This window comes from Zophobas morio, unplaced genomic scaffold, assembly GCF_036711695.1.
Source record: "Zophobas morio isolate AGI-343-1 ecotype UQ-CSIRO unplaced genomic scaffold, CSIRO_AGI_Zmor_V1 ptg000014l, whole genome shotgun sequence".
NCBI lineage: Eukaryota > Metazoa > Arthropoda > Insecta > Coleoptera > Tenebrionidae > Zophobas > Zophobas morio.
The window spans coordinates 26410324-26434083 of record NW_026972119.1 but is presented as its reverse complement, the minus strand read 5'-3'; the positions used below and the strand labels follow the sequence as shown (position 1 = coordinate 26434083).

The following is a 23760-nucleotide window of genomic DNA, read 5'->3' as shown; positions in this document are numbered from 1 at the left end:
GTTTGTTATAAAACTGAGTCCCTTGCCATAAATTAAAAAAATCAGCGGAGAACTCTAACAATCAGCTTATGGTAGAGCAGGCGATAAGGGTTTTACCTGGAAAGTCGCTTCCGTAAATTTTAGTGGCGCTTCTATCGGCAAAGTACTGAACTAACTGCTCAAATTCTGTCGAATTGATACCCATTTTTTTCAATAATTGTTAGTTTTTGTTAAAAACTCTGCTAACCAATAGATCATTAATTTTCCTCTGATATTTCTGTTAAAATTATTCGACGTATTTTGCATTAATTTGTGGTATATTTTGATTTTAATAAACACATTATTATTTAAACAAATTGTACCACTAACAAACATTTGATGACTCTGCGCCCTGTAAAAAGTGATGTTTTATCCATGTGCGAATTTTCAAGCGATTCTATGATGGTTATGGCTCAAAAAACTTGAAAAGAAAACATACAATGGTGCTTTTTTTACGATATTTCTCAGCCATATTTTTTTAATTGATTGAACTGGTCTCTGCGCTCTAGAATATGAAAAAAGCTGCAGTTTGATGTAGATACATCTATATTAATATCATTTTTTCATACAAAAAACCAAAAAAATGTTATACCTCGTCTAGCGAGTCCCCTTCGGACAAATTTTTTTGAATATTTATGTATTTAAAATATTCCAAGGTATAAATATATACTGAATATAACTTATATTCAACAGTATTATTTAAATATTTAAAGATAAATCAGAAAATAATACAAATGGAAGATAAAAACTTTATGCTATTTCGATCCACATCTGTATTACTGGTTGCCTACATGCAAAATTTAAAACCCGTTTTTTTGTTTCTTCAAAATGGAATAGGAAAAACAAGAAGAATTATTTTACTGCTTATCGTACTAATTTAATTACAACCTGTAATATAATTCAACTGGCAAAAATAAAACTGTGTCGTGTATAAAAATTACATTTATTCAGATTAAACAAACTTTGTCCAACAATTTATTTATTCACAGCAATTCACCACTACTTTCCTGTTGATTTAAACTAATCTGAAGATTCCTAGCCCACACTGGGGGCAACGTCGCAAAAGTCAAATACCCAGTATGCCCCGGCATATTCGCAGGAGGCACTGCCGTGAGGCACTTAACAACCTCTCTTTCCTTCCCCTTACTCTCACTACCATCTTTCTCGCTCTGAAGAAAGTCCAAATCAAGCACTGGCAGCCTTTTCGTTTGCACCGCATACGAAGTCTGAAGAACCTCCATAGTCTGAATCTCCTGAAACCCTAATTTCGACAAAACCCCACAACTCTTCTGCACCTGCTCGATACACGGCGAAAACGAACAAATTCTCCCCCCTGATTCCTTTATCACATCCAACGTATGCGGTATCGCTTGCCACGGGTGTGGTAAATCCAAAAAGACCGAATCTGCCCGATTTTGCAACTCCGCCCCGAAACCGCAGTCACAAACATCGCGTTGTGCCACCGTAACGTAGTCACTCAAACCGTGCTGACTGAACTCGATGTCAGCTAATTTCACTCGATTTTCGTGAAAATCAAACGTATAAAGGTGACCGGTGGGTTTCACGGATCTGATTAAAGCGTGAGACAGGGAGCCGCTACCGGTGCCACTCTCTACGACGATACTTCCTGGTTTTATTTCGAGCTGGAGGAGGATCATGCTGATGTCTGGGGTGTAGATGATTTGGGTCCGATGGGGGAGAGTGAGGGTCCATAATTCGGGCGTTGGTTGCATCACATAGCCCCAACCTTTACTAAGTGATATTTTCGAACCGTACGATTTTCCTATTAGTTCCGCGCATTTTAGGGCTCCGTAGGGGGTTTGAAACACGTTGTCCACTTCTACGCCCTTTTTGCTTGTGGTTTTTGCCTCGGCACGAACACTGTAAACTTGGTTTATGGTCAGGTACAAAATTACGGTGTCTCCTTCTTCTATAGTTGTTTTATAACCGTCGAAACTCATTTTTTGGTTCAGTGGGAGAGGTTAAGTGGGAATTTTAAGGTTAAGTTCAATTGACCAAGTCAGTCAAGTAAGTGTCAAATCTAGGAACTTTTACTTTAACACCATTTTATCATTATGATTTTATGTTTGGAAAATTCAAAATGTTATTCTGCGTTTCTTTTTATTATTATGAAAAAAAAAGAAATATCATACGTATGTTTTCATTACTAAAATAGACGGGACATAATTTTCTCAATTTTTCTTCATTTCTGTTAATTATTACTACTATTAATTATTTATATAAGTAAGGAATTAACCTAAATGATGTCATGATTATGATAAGTGGCCATTAAATATAAGAGACTGCAATTATTATACAATTATAGTACGGAGTAAAAAACTTGTATTTTTCTATAGAGCCAATAAGCAAAGCGCTGATAACATTCTTGCACGTAAATAACCCTATAAGATGCTAGTTACGGGTTCCTGTATCCCTTCTAGAACGCTATGACGTGATCAAAATTTATTTAAATCGGTTTAAACTTTTTTAAAGTTTTATGTCCCAACTAATGGTGAAATGTAAATCTGATTTATGAATATATTTCACCGAGTCTACAACTCGAAATCCACAAAAAAAAACGTCCATGGATAATATTCGAAGTGTTCAAAGGACAAAAAAACTCTTTTTTATTCTTTCTCCCATAGTTTCACACATTATCTTAATTATCGTAGCTAGTACTTGCTAAGATAAGACTGAAATGGAGGAGGGGTGGGTGGGCGTGATGAATTATATGTTCTTTTGTAAAGTGAGAATGGGAACTAATAGAACGCGGGCTGCTAAAAAAAAAGCATCAATCGTAACGTTTTTTGTTGTACTACTTGTTTGCTGTAACATTTATTTCTTATTTCTGAAGAAAAAAATGAGAGAACGGGAGGGTGGGCGGGGCTAAGTTTAACTTTTTCTTAAAAAACGTTTATAAGCAAGCAATCCTCCTTTTCATTCCAGTGATTACTCTTAATATTATTCATAGTCATTTACCAAAATCAATCTTATCTTAGCAAGTACTAGCCCCGCCCACCAGCCCCCTATTTTTTCACAGGGTATGACGATAAGACTGATTTTGGCAAATGACATATCCTCTGAGAAAATAAAATATATATTTCCTTGAAAATTGGTAGAAAATTGGTGGTATTTTGCATATTTTTGTATATTTCGAAGGACGATTCTGGAAGAACTATTGGAGATATCGAAGAAATGAAAGCGGATATGACTTCTGCGGCTCGAAATCTAGAAGAAAAAGTATTATGTGAAATTTCGAAAATTTCGTTGAAAATTGGTCGAAAATTGGTCGTATTTTGCATATTTTGTATAATTCAAAGAACGATTCTGGAAGAACCATTGGAGATATCGAAGAAATGAAAACGGATAAGACTTCTGCGGCTCGAAATCTACAAGAAAATGTATTTAGTGAAATTTCGAAAATTTTGTTGAAAATTGGTGGTTTTTTGAATATTTTTGTATATTTCGAAGGACGATTCTAGAAGAACCATTGGAGATATCGAAGAAATGAAAGCGGATATGACTTCTGCCGCCCGAAAACTACAAGAAAATGTATTTAGTAAAATTTCGAAAATTTTGTTGAAAATTGGTCCAATTGGTGGTATTTTGCACATTTTTGTGCATTTCAAAGGACGATTCTGGAAGAACCATTGGAGTTATCGAAGAAATGAAAGCGGATATAACTTCTGCGGCCCGAAATCTACAAGAAAATGTATTTAGTGAAATTTCGAAAATTTTGTTGAAAATTGGTCCAAAAATTGGTGGAATTTTGCACATTTTTGTACATTTCAAAGGACGATTTTGGAAGAACCACTGAAGATATCGAAGAAATGAAAGCGGATATGACTTTTAGTTTTCTTTTCAGGGATATGTCATCTGCCAAAATCAGTCTTATCTTACCCCCTCTTTTCTCAGAGGATATTCCATTTGCCAAAATCAGTCTTATCTTAGCAAGTACTGGCAAGTACTACCCTCTGAGAAAATAAAGGGCGGTTGAGCGGGGCTAGTACTTGGTAAGATAAGACTGACTTTGGCAAATGACATATCCTCTGAAAAACGAGGGGTGGGTGGGCGGGGCTAGTACTTGATAAGATGAGAGTGATTTTAGCAAATGATATAAACTCTGAGAAAATAGGGGGCGGGTGGTCGGGGGTAGGTCTTCATAAGATAAGACTGATTTTGGCAAATTAGATCCTCTGGGAAAATAGTACCTAGTATTTGTTAAGATAAAACTGATTTTGGCCCTATTAATTTTGTAAAAACTTGTAAAATTTATAGTTATTAAATTACAAATTTCCGTAGTAACGAGTTAAATTCCTGAATCCACCCAAAATGTGGAAAATATGATGAGTCCATACTTGTGATTTATTTTTAGTATTTAATTAATATTTTTGAAATTTGCTTATACAAGGTGTCTCAGAAAAATTAACGACTGAGTTGTAAAAAAATAAATATCCAGTCAGATTTAGGAATTTAACTCGTTACTAATAAAATATGAAATTTAAATTTAACAAGTTTTTACAACTTTAGTAAGAGAAAATCAATATTATATTAGCAAGTGCTAGCCCCGCCCACCCACCCTCTGTTTATTCAGAGGATATGGCATCTGCCAAAATCAGGCTTATCTGAGCAAATTTTTCTTTCGTTGTCTGTGATTGTTATTTTTTCTCCCAATTCTTTAATATGATATTACACTGTGTATAGTTGAACAGATTTTACTGTATGCTATTTAAAAAACTTTTTTTCTTATTAGTGGTAAAACTAGAACTAGAATTAATGAAATATCGAAAAGACGACTACGTGTATCAAGAAAAAAGGCAAACTATAAGTAGCTGCTAAGATAAAACTGATTTTGGCAAATAATATACCCTCTAAGAAAAAAGAGGGTGGGCGGGCGGGGTTAGTACCTGCTAAAGTAAGAGCGATTTTGGCAGATAACATAGTCTCTAAGAAAATAAAGGGCGGGTGGGCGGGGCTAGTATTTGCTAAGATAAAACTGACTTTAGAAAAATAATTACCCTAAGAACAGAGAGGACAACAGAAAACAGTGAAATGAGGAAAGGACGTGGACGGGCCTGAGTTTAGTTTTGTTTTACACAGTCTCCATTCAAGTGGCTACTCTTAATACTATCTAGTTTTATCGTAGCAATTACTAGCCCCGCCCACCCGCCCTCTTTTTCCTTGTATCTTAACAGGTACTAACCCCGCCCACCCACCCACGCCGATGAAATGAATCACTGAAATGGAGACGGGGTGGGTGGGTTGGGTTAACTGTAAGTTTTTCTGTAGAATGAGAGTGCGGCTGTTAAGAAAGAAAAAAAAGGCCAATCGTAACTTTTTTGTTATACTATTTATTTTAAGATTTATTTCTTATTTTAGAAGAAAAATGAGAGATCGGGTGGGTGGGCGGGGCTAAGTTTAACTTTTTCCTGCAGAGACTTTTATAAGCCAGCAATAGCTCCGCCCATCCGCCTACTCTTTATTCTAGTGCCTACTCTTAAAACTGTTCAGTCTTACCGTAGCAACTATTAGCCCCACCCACCCGCCCTCTATTTCCTTGTAGGATATGTCATTTGCCAAAATCAGGTTATCTTAGCAGGTACTAGCCCCGCCCACCCGCCCTCTATTTTCTTAGAAGGTATGTCATCTGCCAAAATCAGTCTTATCCTAGCAAGTTCTAGCCCCGCCTTCTCGCACTGTTTTCATTCTAACGGTCTTATTTCTGTTCACTATAAGATCCAACTTTAATTCGGATCAGATAAAATGAATCCTGAAATGGAAGCGCGGTGGGTGGGCGGGCGGGGTTAATTATATGTCCATCTGTATAGTCTTATTACATTGCATTATAGTTGAAAATAATTTTAATGTATGTTATTTATTAGAAAACTATGTAACATTGGTCTTTTTTTTATTTTAAAACCAGAAAATCGACGAAAAAGGACGAAAGACGAAAAAGAACGAAGGACGAAAAAGGAAGAAAAAAGACGATAAAGGACGAAAGACGAAAGAGGACTAAAAAGGACGAAAAAGATCCAAGGACGAAAACGGAAGAAAAAAGACGAGAATGGACGATAAGGACGAAAAAGGACGAAAAGGACGAAGGACGAAAAAGGACGAGAAAGGACGAAAAAAACGAAAAAGGACGAAGAGGACAAAGGACGAAAAAGGACGAGAAAGGACGATAAAAAATGAAAACGGACGAAAAAGGACGAAGCAAGAAGAAGGACGAAGAACGACAAAGGACGAAAAAGGACGAAAAAGACGAAAAAGAACGAAGGACGGAAAAGCACAAAAAAGGACGAAGGACTAACGAGGACGAAAAAGGACGAAAAACGACCAAAAAGAAAGAAAGGACGAAAAAGAACGAAGGACGAAAAAGGACGAAAAGGATGAAAAAGGGCGAAAAGGACGAAAAAGGACGAAAAAGGACGAAGGACGAAAAAGGACGAAAAATTGCTAAATTGAAAAATCCCAAAACTGAAACATTGAAAATTTTAAAATAAAAAATATGGATAAACCAAAAAATAGAACAATAAAAAAATCGAAACATCGAAATCTGGATAATCGAAAAATTGAAAAAGTGCAAAATTTAAAACCGAGAAGCCGAAAATTGAAAGATCGAGAAATCAAAACAAAAAAACTGAAAAATCTAAAATTCAAAAATTCGGAACATCGAAAACTCAAAGAACTGAAAAACCGAAAAATTGAGAAATTGACAAATCTAAAATTTTAAATAAAAAAAGAAATTAAAAATGGAAGAAAAAATTAAGAATCGAAAAATTGGAAAATCGACAAAGTAAAAACCGAGAAAACTAAAAACGGAAGTCGGAAAGTTCAAAAATGGAAGAAAAACTGAAGAATCTAAAAGTTGAAAAATCCCACAACTGAAACATCGAAAAATTGAAAAATGAAAAATTCAAAAGGCGAGAAATCGAAAAGTCTAAAAATTGAAGAACTGAAAAATCGAAACACTGAAAAGTCGAGAAACCGAGAAACGGAAAATCAAAAAATAGAAAATTTAAAACTTCAAAAATTAAAAAATCGAAAAATTGGAAAATTGAGGAATCGAAAAACGATGAAATTGAGAAATCGAAAATTTGAAGAATCGGAAAATTATAAAAACCCAAAACCAAAATATCGTCTGAGTAATTGAAAAATTGAAAAAGTAAAAAATTGAGAAAAATGATGGAAGAAAAGTTGAAGAATGGATAAATTAAAAAATCCCAAAAGACTGAAAAATTTTAAATACAAAAAATTGACAAATCGAAAAATTAAACAACAAAAAAATGGAAACATCGAAATCTCGACAAATCGAGAAATTGAAAAATTGAAAGAACACAAAAGTGAAAAAACGAATAATTGGAAAATGAAAAATTTTAAAAACCGAAAAATTGAAAAACCGAAAAATCTAAAACCGAGAAGTCAAATTATATTGAAAGACAGGAATCAAAACATCAAAAAACTGAAAAATCTAATATTCAAAAATTCGAAACATTGAAAACTCAAAGAACCGAAAACCGAAAAATTGAGAAATCGAAAAGTCTACAATTTTAAAAATGCAAAGATTAAAATATGCATTGAAAAATTGAAAATCCCAAAACTGAAACATCGAAAAACAGAAAAATCAAAAAAGTAAAAAACTGAGAAAACGAAAAATAGAAGTCGAAGAATATAAAAGTTAAAAAATCCCTCAACTGAAAAATTGAAAAATCAAAAACCTGAAAATGGAAACATTCAAAAATCGAAAAATTGCAGAATTGAAAAAATGAAAAATCCAAACATTGGAAAGTCGAGAAATTAAATCAATTATTCGAGAAATTGATAAATCGAAAATCTGAAAAATTGAGGAAAAAGGACGAAAAGAACGAAAAAGGAGGGAAAGGATGGAAAAGGACGAAAACGACGAAAACGACGAAAAAGGACGAAAAGGACGAAAAGGACGAAAAAGGACGAAAAGGACGAAAAAGAACGAAAAGGTTGAAAAGGACGAAAAGCACGAAAAGGACGAAAAAGGACGAAAAGGACGAAAATGGACGAAAAGGACGAAAATGGACGAAAAGGACGAAAAGGACGAAACAGGACGAAAAAAATGAAAAGGACGACCTGCACGAAACTGCATTTTAAGTTTACTAAAAAATAAAGAGATCAAGTTTACTAAAAAAGAAAAAAAATGGCCAATCGTATTTTTTTTGTTATACATACCAACTATCTACTTTAAGATTTATTTCTTATTTTAGAAGAAAAATGAGAGAACGGGTGGGTGGGCGGGGCTAAGTTTAGCTATAAACAAGCAATAGATCCGCCCACTCGCCCTCTATTTCCTTGTAGAATGTCATTTGTCAAAATCAGTGTTATCTTAACAGGTACTAGCCCCGCCCACCCGCCCTCTATTTTTTTAGAAGATGTGTCATTTGCCAAAATCAGATAAATTAACAGGAAGTGAATTTGGAGTTCAGATTTTTCTAAAGTCGCGATCTTTTCTATAGAACCACTCCCTAGTGTAAATTTTCGAAATTTGTTTGGTGTAAGTGACCTTGACGGGTTTCTGGGGGAAAACATATGTGTCAAAAATTTGACAGGTTAGATCGCCCTATTGTCAATGTAGATATTTTATTTTAATAAATAGATGAACAGAACATACAGTCTGCACGGGATACAGTGCGGCATAACTGAGGGCAACCGAAACATTCGTGTTGTGCTAGTTTCGACTGCCATGTCAACTACCGCTACCAACCGCGTTCGGCGTAAAGTACTAGATGACAGGGCTACCAACTTGACTTTTTATCGAGTGGTTCCGTAGAAATGACCGCTACTGTACATTTTGCATTTTTTTTAATATGTTTCAATGTGTGTCAAAATTAACAGAACACAAGAAATCGCGAAGAAATACCATAGGAAGAAAAGGTGGAATTTTTTTTATTTGATGCCACAAATATCTTATTTTTATTCTAAAAGTATCGCAACAGAAACAAAAACCAATCAAACCAACTGTCATTCAATGTGGTGGCGGCCTCTATTATCAGTTGGCACTACTAATGGCACTACTATCATTTTGTACACACACAGGAACCCATTTGACAGGAAAATAATTACTAATTATTATAAACAATGATTTGTATTTTTAGTATTTAATTAATTACAGTAGTTGACATTGTAGGTACAGCAATGTAACAGTGAAACTGCAGTACTAAGAATAGATAATTGATAAGATAAACACTCAGAAGTATTTTTAACTACATAACCTCGCTTTATCAGGGTCAATTTACAATTGCGCAACTTTCCAGTTTCATTGCATTTTTTTTTTAAAGTCGTTCCTCGTAGATCGAAAAATGAGCAAAGTTGTCCTCGGTGGTGGCCTCGGAGGCCTATCAGCCGCCTATTACCTCGCCAAGACGGCCCCCAAACCCGCAATAACCCTACTGGAGTCGTCCGCACGCACCGGCGGCTGGGTTAAATCCACCCCACAACAAAACGGAATCGTGTTCGAACAAGGCCCCCGCACACTTCGCATATCAGGAGACGCCGGCCTCAACACTCTTCAGCTTGTCGAAGACCTCAATCTAGGCAACAAAATCCTCCCAATTGTGTCGAGTCACCCGGCAGCCAAAAATCGCCTGATTTACGCCCACGGCCGCTTGAATTCGTTGCCAAACACGGGAATCCAATTCATCACGAAAAGTACCCTCTTTAGTAAACCCATGGGGGCCTACCTTTTCAACGACTTATTCGCCAAAAAGAAAGACGTGCATGATGAGCCCATTTACGACTTCGTGGAGAGAAGATTCGGGAAGGAAATCGCTGAGAATCTCATCAGTCCGATGATTTGTGGGATATGTGCGGGAAATGCGCACGAAATCAGCGTGAAATTTTTAATGAGGAAAATGTTTGAGTTGGAACAAGGGTATGGGAGTCTTATAGTTGGAGCTTTTAAGTACTTTTCCGCCCAAAGAAAAGTAAAAAAGCCGAAGAAAGTGTTCGGGCCTTTAGCTGTAAAAGCAAAACAACAAAAATGGAGCATTTATTCATTCACTGGTGGTTGTGAAACCTTGCCGTTAGCTTTAAGCGAGAATCTTCTCAAAAATAACGTTAACATTAAGTTGAATACTAGTTGTAAGTCGGTAACTTTTGATGGAAAACAAGCGACTTTAACCCTAAGTGACAATAAAACAATCTCCACTGATCATGTAATAAGTGCTGTACCATCAGCTGTTTTGGGTGCTTTGGTGCAAAACCAGCACCCAGATTTGGGTAATCTTTTGACCAATTTGGCTAAAAACGTATCAGTTGGGGTTGTCAATCTTCATTTTAAAGATAACATTTTGAAAGATCAAGCTTTTGGGGTTCTTGTTGCTCCTAAGGAAAATTTGCCCATTTTGGGAATTATTTTCGACAGTTGTTGCTTCTCTGGGAAAAGTTCTGGTACTGCTTTGACTGTGATGATGGGCGGCTATTGGTTTGAACAACACTTTGGGAAAAACCCCACGGAACAAAAGTTGCTGGAAATTGCCATAAGTCAAGTCAAACACATTTTGAATGTACAGAGTGAGCCAGAAACGTCCAAGGTGAATATTTTGCATCAGTGTTTGCCTCAGTACATTGTGGGCCATGATGACACTCTACAAAAAATTAATGATTATATTGATACCCATAACTTACCTATATCTCTCTGTGGTGCCTCGTACTACGGTGTAGGAATTAATGACGTCATTATGTCAGCAAGGAATGCCGTCAATAAAATAGCTTAGTACATGTATAATAATTTTCATAAATTTTTATTTTTATTAACCAACTTGTACCTCGCCGCTTTAAATATAAAATATATATTCCTTACAAATTAATTGTTCTTAAATAGAGATGGCTTACGTTACTCTCATCTGAGAAAAAATTAATTAATAAGAGCGTCTTTCCCTGAAATCGAACAAAAACCATTAAACTCCTTGAGTCATTTACATACTCAGCATGCAAAAAGACCAAAAATCAAAAACCTTTCCAGATTCCAAAATAATCCACTTAATCCTAATAACGTAAAAAATAATTCCATCACTATTAAAGATAACAAACCTGAACAAAATAACACTAGTTTCACAGTCACCTCGACACTTCTAACTTTTCTACAAATGCATCAAACATCATGCAGAAAAATTAAACATCTTATTTAATATTACCTGCAAATTTAATTTCGTCAAAAGCTTTACGCGCACGCTTAAGTTCTTCGTTCATGGTTAGCAGGTCTTTAACGCGGGCGTATTTGCGTGAATCTTTCCGGACTAGAAACACAATGTCTTCAACTTGGACCCTTCCAGTGCGGCCAATTTCCATGCACCTTAATTAAAACAAAAATAATATTTCGTACGTACTGTGACTGTGTACTCACTTGTGTGTCATTTCTGTTATAAATTCAATCACCAAATCCTCAATAATGTCAACACTTTCAGTGTAAGGATTTTGGTCATCACCGAAACCATACATCATACAACGCAGTTCTTTACTGAATAGGCGTTTTCGGCCTGCGCTACATAGCGCAAGAGTGGTGTCCGTTCCATCGTCTTCTTCAAACTAGAACACAAATATTATTTCTCAAGAATTACTAAATGGTGAATGAGACCTGTTCGAAAGTTTCGTCTGCTGCGGCCATTACTAATTAGTGAATAAAATGAATACCACAGCTGCGATATTTCCTTGCAAACAAGAAAGAAATTTATAGGTTGATTAGAAAGTGAGGTTGTATTGACACATCACTATTTGGAGAGTTTCGATTTTACACCAGTGGCCAAACTGCAGTTTTAGCTCACGTGACAAAATCAACCAATAACAATGCAGCCTTGGGTATTGCCAATTTAGTTAATTTATTTCCAAATTGGTGATCATCTGGTGATTGATCCTCCCCGTTTAATGATTATTTTTCACGAATTTAGAACAAACCACATTCTGGTAATTTTTTTGCATTATTTTTATTCTAGTGCTGGATTTGCTGCAAAATAAAATTGTACTTATTTTTGGTTGGTACTGTTGGCAGTTGGTAACTCATTGCTTTCCGCACCCGTGCCGACCAATTACAACAAAGTACGTCGGCGCTAAATTCAAACTGACCCAAAGTCGAATATTATTGCTTTCATCCGTGTGGTTTGAGCATTTTTTTTTAATTTAATTAATTTTTGATTCTTAGCTTTCCGATTTTAGAATTTGTCAGTTTTTCGATTTTTATTTGGGAGTCGTTGCATTTTTTAATTTTTCGTTGTCGATTCTTCAGTTTTTTATTTTTTGTATTGTTCGATTTTTTAGTGTCTAGATATTTTAGTTTTTCGATTCTTCAACTTCTGAATTTTACAATTTGTCGATTTTTCTATTTCTAGAAAATTTTGTTTCTTCAGTTTTTCGATTTTATAGTTTCTTTTTTTTCAGTTTTTCAAATTTTCAGCTGTTTTTTCCATTACCGAAATTTTCAGTTTCTCAAGTTTTATAAAGATTACAATTTTTAAATTTCTCGGTGTTTCAAGTTTCGTTTTTTCTATTTTTGATTTTCAATTTTGCAATTGTTCGATTTTTCTGCTTTTTAAATTTTCAGTTTTTTTCTTTTTTAAGGTTACAATTTTTCCTTTTCCAATTGTTGACCTCTTAGTTATTCGATTTTGAGTTTCTTTATTTTTGCAGTTCTTTGATTTCTCAATTTTTAAATTGTTCGGTTTTCAATGATTTTTCAGTTTTTAATTTTTCGATGTCTCAGTGTTAGAATTTTCCGACTTTGTGATTTTTTAATATTTGGAATTTTATTTTCTCAATTCGAGATTTTTAAATTTTTGGTTTTTTAATTGTTAATTTTTCAATTTTTCCGTGTTTTGTTTTTACATTTTTCGATTTCAGGAATTTTTAGTTTTTTCGATTTTCATTATGATTTTTAATTTTCAGTAAAATTTTTGTATTTTTCGATTTTTCAATTCCTCTATTTTTAATTTCTCACTTTTTCAGGTTCCAATGTTACAAATTTTCGATTTTACAGTTTCTATCTTTTTCTCAGTTGTTCCATTTTTTAAATGCTTTTTTAGTTAGTCAATTTCGCCGATTTTTTCAATTTTTTTCGATATTTCAAGTTTGGTTTTTCAATTTTTGATTTTTAATTTTTTATTTCTTCAATTTTTCCATTTTTAATTTTTTTTTTTCAAATTTACAAGTTTGTAATTGTTTCATTTTTAAATTTGCCGATTTTTAATTTTTCACTTTTTTCAAATAATTATTAGGGTTTTTATTATTCAATTGTACAATTGTTGGCTTTTCCATTATCCGATTTTTCAGTTTTTGTATTTTTTCAATTCTTCGATTTCTCAAATTTAAAGTTTTTCGGTTTTTCAGTGTTTCGTTTTATCGATGTTACAATTTTTTAATTTTTCCATGTTTCGTTTTTACAATTCCTTATTTTTTTTTAGTTTTCCAGTTTTCATTTTAAAATTTTTGATTTTGATTTTTTTTTGTATTTTTGACTATTTCATTCATAGAAGTTTTTGTTTCTCGTTTTTCCAATTTTTCACTTTCTCGTTTTTTAATTAATCAGGGTTTTCAGGTTTCAATATTACAATTTTTCGATTTTTTAATTATCCAACTCAATTTCTCAATTTTTTCATTTTTCGATTTTTCAATTTTTGATTCTCATTTTTTCGGTTTTCTCAATTCTTCGACTTCTCAATTTTAAAATTTTTTGATTTTTCAATTTTATAATTTTTAGACGTTTCAATGTTACAATTTTCTGATTTTTAAATTTTTCAAAGTTTCGGAATGAATAAATTTGTCTTTTGTTGAACAATTGAAAAATCGAGAAAATAGAGAATTAAAAATTGAAAAATTTTATATCGAAAAACTGCAAAATTATTTCTTTTTGTTGATTCTTTCAATTTCTCGATTTTTAAATTCATTTGTTTTTTGATGTTTCAGTGTTACAATTTTTCGGTTTTTTAAAAGTTCATTTTGAATAAATTTGTCCTTTTGTTGAACAATTAAAAAATGAAAAATCGAGAATTTGAAGAATTTAATATCAAAAAATTGCAGAATTTTTTCGTTTTGTCGATTTTTCAATTTCTGCATTTTTAATAATTCTTACATTTTTTAATGTTTCGATTTTGGAAAATTTCATTTTGATTAAAATTGCAAATCAAGAACTTGAAAACTTTAAAATTGAAAAATTGCAAAATGGTTTCGTTTTTCGATTTTTTGATGTTTCAATTTCGGGATTTTTTTTTCGATTTTCATTTTGAAATTTTTGGATTTTTTATTTTAAAATTTTCATATTCTTTATTGTTTCAGTTATACAATTTTCCGATTTTCCAATATTTTAGTTTGGATAAATTTGTTCTTTTGCTGAAAAATAAACACGAAATTGAAAAATTAAAAACTAAAATTTAAAACTCAAAAAACTGTAAAATCGGAGAACTAACAAAACAAAAAATGGAATAATTGAAAAATCGTAAAATCGAAAACTGGAGAATCTGTAAAAAATGCTTCCACACCAACAATAAACTTATCCATAAAATTATTTCAACAAACTAACAATTTGTAATTTTCGGTTATCAGCTGTTAAGATTGACAGATTGTTGACAATTTTAAATTTGTAAAATAAAAGATAAATCACCAAAGAATCAGAGAAGGTTGGTATACTCGTAATAACAAATTTCCCTGTATTGTTTTTAATAAAAATAGCGTTGGCGGCACTGAAGGAATTTTTTCAATAGAGCCATAGATTAATATAGATGCGACATACAGTCTGATTTTGCAAAACCACCCTTATCGAATCATCGAAAAACTGGAAAATCGAAAAACCGAGAAATCGAAAAATCAAAAGATCAAGAAATCATGGAGTCGAAAAATCGAAAAGTTAAAAATTGAACAATTTATAAATTGACAATCAAAATATTGGAAAATCCAAATCTCGATAAATCGAGAAATCAAAAAACTTAAAATCCGAAAAATTGAAAAATTGAGAGATTGAATGATCAAAAGAACGAGAAGTCGAAAAATTGAAAAATAGAGAAATCGACAAACAAAAAGTTAAAAATTGAAAAATTGGAAAAGCGGAAAAATAAAAAAACGAAAAAATGGAAAGCTGGAAAAAATGAGAAACTGAAATAGGCCAAAATAAAAAATTGAAAATCTGGTAAATCGAAAACCTGAACAATCAAATCTCGATAAATCGGGAATGAAAAAAAAACAAATCGAAAAATTGAAAAACAGAACATTTAAAACCAGGAAGTGGAAAAATCGAAAGACTAAGAAATATTGAAAAACTAAAATATCAAAAGATTGAACAAGCTAAAATTTAAAAATCCAAAAATTGAAAAATCGAAAAAGTAAAACACATCGAAAAATCCAGAAGTCAAAAATAGAAAAACCGAAGAATTGAAATATTGAAAAATCCTAAAACTGAAAAATTGAAAAATCAAAAACCTGAAAAATAAAAAAATTAAAGAATTGAAGAACAGAAAAATCGAAACACTCGAAGGTCAAGAAATGGGAAAATCAAAACATCGATAAATTGAAAAATCTAAAAATTGAGAGTTTATAAAAGTCAAATTTGAAAAATTAAAAAATCGAAAATTTCACAAAATAACATGTGAAAAACAGAAAATCTAAAACCGCGAATTCGAAAAATCAAAAGATTAAGAAATCGAAACATTTGAAAAATTCGAAAACTTGAAAAATTGAAATATCGAAGAACTGAAATGAAAAATCGAGTAATCGAAAAATCAAAAATTTTTAAAATTAAAAAATTTAAAATTTAAAAATCGAAAAATTGAAAAATCGAAAAGTAAAAAAGTCGACACATCGAAAAATCCAGGAGTCAAAAATCGAAAAGTCGAAGAATCAAAATATTGAAAAATCCCAAAACTGAGATATCGAAAAACTGAAACATGAAAGAAAAACTGAAAAATGGGAAAACCTGAAAAATCTGAAAACTGAAATATCCAAAAACTGAGAACCTAAAAAGTCAAAAAATTGAGCAATCGAAAAATCCATAAAGTGAAGTCGAAACCTTAAAAAATCGAAAAATTGAAAGATCAAAAACTTGAAAAATAAAAAAATTAAAGAATTGAAGAACGGGAAAATCGAAACACTCGAATGTCAAGAAATGGGAAAATCAAAACATAGATTACTTGAAAAATCGAAAAATTGAGAGTTTATAAAAGTCAAATTTGAAAAACTAAAAAATCGAAAATTTGACAAAATGACAATTGAAAAACAGAAAATCCAAAACCGGGTAGTCGAAAAATCAAAAGATTAAGAAATGGAAACATTGGAAACATTCGAAAACTTGAAAAATTGAAATATCGCAGAACTGAAATGAAAAATTGAGAAATCGAAAAATCTAAAACTTTAAAAATTAAAAAATCTAAAATTTAAAATCGAAAAATTGAAAAATCGAAAAAGTAAAAAAATCGACACATCGAAAAATCCAGGAGTCAAAAATCGAAAAGTCGAAGAATCAAAATATTGAAAAATCCCAAAACTGAGATATCGAAAAACTGAAAAATGAAAGAAAAACTGAAAAATGGGAAAACCTGAAAAATCCAAAAACTGAGAACCTAAAAAGTCAAAAAACTGAGCAATCGAAAAATCCATAAAGTGAAGTCGAAAAATCGCAACCTTAAAAAAACTAAAAAATGAAAAATCAAAAACCTGAAAAATCGAAAATTTAAAGAATTGAACAGGAATATCGAAACCTTCGAAAGTCAAGAAATGGGAAAATCAATACATCGATTAATTGAAAAAACGACAATTGAAAAACAGAAAATCTAAAACCGGAAAGTCGAAAAATCGAAAGATTAAGAAATCGAAACATTTGAAAAATTGAAATATGGAAGAGCTAAAATGAAAAATCGAGAAATAGAAAAATCTAAAATTTTAAATATTGAAAAATTAAAATACAAAAAAATTGAGAAATTTAAAATTTAAAAATCGAAAAAGTAAAAAGTCGACACATCGAAAAATCCAGGAGTCAAAAATCGAAAAGTCGAAGAATCAAAATATTGAAAAATCCCAAAACTGAGACATCGAAAAACTGAAAAATGGGAAAACCTGAAAAATCCGAAAACTGAAATATCCAAAAACTGAGAACCTAAAAAGTCAAAAAATTGAGCAATCGAAAAATCCATAAAGTGAAGTCGAAACCTTAAAAAATCGAAAAATTGAAAGATCAAAAACCTTAAAATCAAAAAATTAAAAATTTGAAGAACAGGAAAATCGTAACACTGAATGTCAAGAAATGGGAAAATCAAAACATAGATTACTTGAAAAATCGAAAAATTGAGAGTTTATAAAAGTCAAATTTGAAAAACTAAAAAATCGAAAATTTGACAAAATGACAATTGAAAAACAGAAAATCCAAAACCGGGTAGTCGAAAAATCAAAAGATTAAGAAATGGAAACATTCGAAACATTCGAAAACTTGAAAAATTGAAATATCGCAGAACTGAAATGAAAAATCGAGAAATCGAAAAATCTAAAACTTTAAAAATTAAAAAATCTAAAATTTAAAAATCAAAAACTTGAAAAATCGAAAAAGTAAAAAAATCGACACATCGAAAAATCCAGGAGTCAAAAATCGAAAAGTCGAAGAATCAAAATATTGAAAAATCCCAAAACTGAGATATCGAAAAACTGAAAAATGAAAGAAAAACTGAAAAATGGGAAAACCTGAAAAATCCGAAAACTCAAATATCCAAAAACTGAGAACCTAAAAGGTCAAAAAATTGAGCAATCGAAAACTCCATAAAGTGAAGTCGAAAAATCGCAACCTTAAAAAAACTAAAAAATGAAAAATTAAAAACCTGAAAAATCGAAAAATTAAAGAATTGAACAGGAATATCGAAACCCTCGAAAGTCAAGAAGTGGGAAAATCAAAACATCGATTAACTGAAAAATCAAAAAATTAACAGTTTATAAATGTCAAATTTGAAAAATTGAAAAATCGAAAATTTTAAAAAACAACAATTGAAAAACAGAAAATCTAAAACCGGAAGGTCGAAAAATCGAAAGATTAAGAAATCGAAACATTTGAAAAGTTGAAATATGGAAGCGCTAAAATGAAAAATCGAGAAATAGAAAAATCTAAAATTTTAAATGTTGAAAAATTAAAATACAAAAAAATTGAGAAATCTAAAATTTAAAAATCGAAAAAGTAAAAAGTCGAAGAACAGAAATATTGAAAAATCCCAAAACTGAAATATTGAAAAACTGTAAAATGAAAGAAAAACTGACGAATCGAAAAACTGAAAAATCCCAAAACTGAAATATCCAAAAACTGAGAATCTAAAGAATCGAAAAATTGAAGAATCAAAAATCTGCAAAATCGTAAGATCGAAAAATTGAATAATAAGTAAACTGAAAAATCCTAAAACTGAAATGTGGAAAAACTGAGAAATTAAAAAATTGAAAAATTGAAAAATTGAGAAATCGAAAAATCAAAAAAGTGAAGTTGAAAAATCGAAACCTGAAAAAATAGAAAAATTGAAAAACCAAAAAACCTGAAAAATCAATTAATTGAAAAATCGACAAATAAAGAGTTTATAAAACTCAAAAATTGAAAAATCGAAATATTTAAAAATCGTAAAATTGAAGAGAAAAACTGAAAACCGAGAAATTGAAAAATTGAGAAATTAATCATTAAATAATAAATAGGAGTAAACTGAAAAGTCCCCAAACTAAAATTTCGAAAACTGAGAATTCGAAAAAATCAAGTGTCAATTTGTCGAAAGTAAAACGCGTCCTTAAAAATGTTATGATACACTGTTGCCAACATAAGTCGACGAGTCTTCAACTGTCATTTAATTTAAACTAGGACGCTTCTCTACGTTCTCTGATAGACCTTTGCACGATTAAGATGGTTGCCGATTCAGTGGTACCAATCAAGTGAAAAATATGATATTTGTCCATAGCCAATGTTAAGTTGGCGACAATGAATTTTTTAAATTAAGCACCACATTCGATTTCGTCGCACCTAATTTAAAATCAGCGTAAGTGATTCATTATTGCCAATTTAAAGTTGTGTACGGACAAATATTACTATTGTTTTCACTTGAATTAGTGGCTATGGTGAACAGTGAACAGAAAAAATCCCATTTATTACACGTCACGTTTGACACATTTGTCACAGAATTACATTATACCAACATAAACAAAAGAAAAATTCGCATTTTTATTTAAGAATCAGTGGCGGCTCGTGACCTAAAATTTTGGTGAGGCCACACCTTATGACGTAAAAATAGTTAAATACATATAATTTTTTTTATATCTGTAAATTACTCTACTCTGTCAGTTGAAAGTGATACCTGAACATTTTACAAATCACGATTCAAAAAATTTCCACTTCCATTTTGCCCACACTTGGCGACTTACTTAAGGAATTTGAAATTGTAAGTTGGTTTTATACGTCAATACTAGATGAAAATTTATTGAATCACGAATTCGCCATTTTTTGATCACAGGAAATTTCAATATAAAAAAATATTAACAAAAATGCACCACATAATCAACTGTCCGGCAAGAACCGACGTGGAGGTGTAGAGTTTTCTTGCCAGGAAAGAAGGATAGGGCAGAATAGGAAACAGGAATGATAACAAGTGGAAAGGTTAAAACAAAGGTAAATAAAAAATGTGGCAAAACAATAGTAATATAAGTAAAATGAAAACTTAATAAAAATTCTAGATTTCGAACAACCGCTTCAAAACCGTGGTAAATAACAAAAAAAGATTTATAAATAATATAAACAATAACAATATTTATGGATTTTGAACAATGCTTCAAAACCTTTAAAACAAAAATATAAAATCTAGAAGCGAATTCTGAACAAAATAAAAACTAAAACAAAAATTGAACATGGCATGCATACCCATTTAAATTTGTTTATAAATAAGTGGAATTCTCCGATTTTTTTGTTGTGCGAAATGATTTATAACTTCTTGGGTAAATTGCTCTGACATATTGTTTTTGACAAGTTCTTTTTCTATTGAAATCTGGCACATATTATTCAATCTGTCTTGGCCAGTTGTATTTCGCGCGTAATTCTTAATACGTTTTAATGCAGAAAAACTTCTCTCTACAGAAACTGATGTCACGGGTAAAGTTACTACTAAACACAGCAGTTTATACAATTCTGGCATGCAACTTTGAAGATTATTGTCGTATATAAATTTAATCATTTCAACCGGTGTCCCAGAAGTTTCTAAAATTTTGTCGTTATAAGCCACAATTAATTCATTTTTTAATTGAATATTATCAAAAAAGGGATACTGCTTAATCAAATCATTTAAAAGTCGGTCGGGAAAATTTTTGGCATAAGACGGAAAATTAGCATTATTTAGTAAATCAAAAAAAATCAATTTTTCTAAATCAAGAAATCTAATTTCTATTTGATTTATTATTGTGTCCAAAATTTCAAAAAAAAATGTGCCGAAGTTGCTGTTCTTTATTGGGTAATTCATCTGTTCTGCGACGTTTTGGAGTGGATTCTTCAGTGGCATCTATATCAAGTTTTTTATAAATGTTATTGAAAAAGTCATCACATCCCCTAAAAGCACGTAATTTAGATAAAAGTGACTGTAAATAATTCCTCGCTTTAGTGATGTCTGTCAACTTTTGTTGTAAAACAGAAAATATGACGTCAGTTTGTTCAAAAATCAATTTAAACGTTTCTAGCAAAAATAAGAACTTATGATCTTGTAAACTATTTTTTAAACCTACCGCTTCTCGAATTGAAACTGCATCAAATTCAGAGCTGTTAATTATAAAGCCAAAAACTTCAATTAATTGTTCTTTGTAAGCACAAACTGTAAAAATTGCACGAGAGCTAAAATTCCATCGAGTTGGTGCGCTAGTTGGTAGACGGCTTCCACAAATTTTATCTAAAACGCTAGTCCTTTTGGTTGACTTTGAAAAATAAGAAGAGAATCCCGACAAAGTTGAAAAAAAAATTCGCACTGCTGGTTGAATGGTGCTACAAGCTTTGCCCAATACTAAATTTAAACGATGTGCATAACAATGTGTAAAAGTTGCTTGAGGTGCCACACTTTTAACTTTTAATTGTAATCCACTGAGTTCCCCAGCCATAACCGCTGCACCATCATATGTTTGTGCTATTAATTTATCTTTTAGATTGTATTTACTGAAATTATGTAGCAATAATTGAAATAAATCTTCAGAAGTTCGTCCAGAACTAACATCGAAAAACCCCATGAATCTTTCGACAATTTTACCGGAGATAACGTAACGAAAAATAACTGATAATTGCGATTTACAACTTATGTCAGTCGTTTCATCAATCTGCCAGGAAAAAAAAGGAGCTTCAAAAATTTGTTTGCTAATGTTCTTGTTTATAACAAAAGAAATTGATTCAACTAACTCGTTCTGAATCGTTTTTGAAGTACCGGAAAACACGGATTTATTGTCAGAATCTTTTTCCAAAAAATTTCTCAAACAAGTGTCATATCTACTCAACAATGAAATTAATTCTTTAAAATTTCCGCGATTGAAAGACGTTTCTGACTCGTCATGTCCTCTAAAGGGAAGCTCTTGTGTGCACAAAAATATAATAATAATAATAATAATAATAATAATATGTATTTAATGTCGAGAAAGATACAAAATCCATAAGACGACATATCGAAAATAGAACTAAACATGTGCAAACTAATTACAAAAAAAAGAAATACATAAAAACTAAAAATAATTAATCCATACAACTTAAAGATTTTTCAGGTAGCTGTTTAAAGAAGATAAAGTTACATTAAAAAAGTCCAGATAATTTGAAATTTTGTTTATAGATCTAACTATATTATCCATAGGTGCATGAAACGTAAAATTAGTACGATGAAATCTAGGTATAAAAGTTTCAGAGCAACGAGAACCTAATCTAGGTACTCTAATATCAAACAACATAACTAGGCCAGGGCAGTCAATGCAATTCTGGAACAACTTATAACCCAAACGAATTTCAGCTTTTTGTTTTCTACTCTCCAGTAGTTCCAGGTTTACAAGTACAAGCCTTTGGTCATAGCTATAATTATCCTTATTTATTCCCATTTTAAAAAGTAGGTAATTGACAAACTTACGTTGTACTCTTTCAAGACGATCAACGTGGGTTTTATAAAATGGGAACCAAATAACAAAACAATATTCAAGAATCGGTCTAACTAAAGTTACAAACAATTTGTGTAGACAACTAATATCCCAAAAATCAATAGACTGACGTTTGATAAAGCCACAAGTTCGAAATGACTTATTCAGAACAAAATCAAAATGACTAGCAAATCGTAGCTCTGAATCTAAGATTACACCCAAGTCGTTGATTTCAGAAACGCGTTCGAGAGTAACATTATTCAAAGTATATGGAAACACAATACAGTTAGATCTACGGGTAAATGTTATAACCTTACATTTATCAGTGTTTACTCCCATAGAGTTGTTAACGCACCAAGAACTAATGATTTCTAGTTTATTTTGAAGTAAATGACAGTCGTTAATACTAGAAATTCTACCAAAAATTTTTAAGTCATCTGCAAACAATAAGCAATCATCGAGTAGACAAGCCAAATCGTTAACAAATAAGGAAAACAAAACAGGTCCAAGATGGCTGCCCTGTGGAACACCTGACGTCACAATAATTGGATTAGAATAATGGTTCCCTAACTGAACTATTTGAGACCTCTGTTTTAAGTAAGATTCGATCCACTTAGCAACATCAATTAACCTTTTAATAATTTCTCTATTTTCGCGAACTTTGGCATTAAAATTTTCTATTTCAATTTTGCGAGCAGAATCTAGAGTACTGGCAATATTCTGTTGGCCGAGAAGAACAAACTTGCAAGTAGATGATATGTGATCTTTACTTTTGGAATGTTTTTCCAAGGAACGCGACAAATTTTTCAAATCTGCATATCCAGTTTTCCACCAAACCGATTCTCCACTATTCGAGAATAAAATACATGGCCAACAGAAAAGTTTATTGACAATTGTACTCCCAGCAAGCCAATCATATTTTGTGTACCAATTGAGACTGAACGCCCTGGTTTTTTGTTTTTCTCTTTGAATTAATGTTAAGCTTAGATCTGGACATGGACGTTCGCTTTCCTTTACAAACAATTTATCTTCGTATGTTAACTTATTGAAGGGACATTTATTCACGAGGAAGTTAACAATGTCATTTGTATTTCGAACTGTGGAGATTACCTGAGTACCAGATGGGCCTGCATCCATGTTCATTATTATTTAATTAAGTACAAATAAAATTAATCGGAGTATCCACAATCCACCCGTTAACCAAGTACCGAACTCTATAACGACAATGACTGAAATTTAAAATTAATGCACACTGCAAAATGCAAGAGTAGGAGAACCAATCAGATAAGAGCTGCGGCCGGCCTCAAGACTATCTGTCCTAAAGCATTTGATTCCCATAGTAAGCGGTAGCGGTAATACTCTCCGTTGTAAAAACTTCGAGCCTCCTAGTCCCATATTTTAATCAACCCGTGAGGCCGGCCTAAACGCATGATAATACCAGTGATGAATAATACATGATTGGTTAGAATGACGCTGCGCCTTTATTTTGTGGTTGGCATAGAAACTTCAGTTGTCGCGCTAATTTTAAATTACCCCGTACAACAAAATGGTATGGAAGAAAAACATTTTTAATGATTATGTATGGTGAGGCCCTGCCTCACCTGCCTCACCTGACAAGCCGCCACTGTTAAGAATTACCATTGGTTG

At 31.9% G+C, this 23760-nt stretch overlaps 3 protein-coding genes across 5 annotated transcripts; 1 reads left to right on the top strand and 2 right to left on the bottom strand.

The window, feature by feature from the left end:
- Nucleotides 1-945: 945 nt before the first annotated feature.
- LOC135129070 (tRNA (adenine(58)-N(1))-methyltransferase catalytic subunit TRMT61A) lies at nt 946-2059 on the bottom strand. Its single transcript, XM_064056153.1, has one exon. It carries the CDS (start codon nt 1977-1979, stop codon nt 1002-1004), a length of 978 nt encoding a protein of 325 aa, XP_063912223.1. The 5' UTR covers nt 1980-2059; the 3' UTR covers nt 946-1001.
- Nucleotides 2060-9131: 7072 nt separating this feature from the next.
- On the top strand, nt 9132-10856 carry LOC135128713 (protoporphyrinogen oxidase). The gene has a single exon (XM_064055746.1). It carries the CDS (start codon nt 9348-9350, stop codon nt 10761-10763), a length of 1416 nt encoding a protein of 471 aa, XP_063911816.1. The 5' UTR covers nt 9132-9347; the 3' UTR covers nt 10764-10856.
- Nucleotides 10766-11772, bottom strand: LOC135128714 (transcription initiation factor TFIID subunit 13). 3 transcript variants are annotated; one of them, XM_064055748.1, is made up of 5 exons: nt 11624-11771; nt 11393-11574; nt 11184-11341; nt 11080-11129; nt 10766-10926 (listed from the first exon to the last, which is right to left on the bottom strand). In XM_064055748.1, the coding sequence occupies exons 1-4, from the start codon at nt 11651-11653 to the stop codon at nt 11107-11109; spliced, it is 393 nt and encodes a 130-aa protein (XP_063911818.1). In that variant the 5' UTR covers nt 11654-11771; the 3' UTR covers nt 10766-10926; nt 11080-11106. The 3 variants fall into 3 exon arrangements, with proteins under 3 accessions (XP_063911818.1, XP_063911819.1, XP_063911817.1); XM_064055749.1 differs by lacking the exon at nt 11080-11129 and having other exon boundaries at nt 11624-11772; XM_064055747.1 differs by having other exon boundaries at nt 10766-11129; nt 11624-11770.
- Between the last annotated feature and the right edge of the window lie 11988 nt (nt 11773-23760).

What these genes read in the sequence shown, in the direction of transcription:
- LOC135128714 (XM_064055749.1), bottom strand. Translation starts at nt 11,653, where the DNA reads ATGGCCGCAGCAGACGAAACTTTCGAACAG. An exon ending in CAGACGAAACTTTCGAACAG is followed by an intron (nt 11,575 to 11,623) that starts GTCTCATTCACC and finishes TTTGTGTTCTAG; the next exon opens with TTTGAAGAAGACGATGGAAC. An exon ending in ATAACAGAAATGACACACAA is followed by an intron (nt 11,342 to 11,392) that starts GTGAGTACACAG and finishes GTTTTAATTAAG; the next exon opens with GTGCATGGAAATTGGCCGCA.
- LOC135128713 (XM_064055746.1), top strand. Translation starts at nt 9,348, where the DNA reads ATGAGCAAAGTTGTCCTCGGTGGTGGCCTCGGAGGCCTATCAGCCGCC.
- LOC135129070 (XM_064056153.1), bottom strand. Translation starts at nt 1,979, where the DNA reads ATGAGTTTCGACGGTTATAAAACAACTATAGAAGAAGGAGACACCGTA.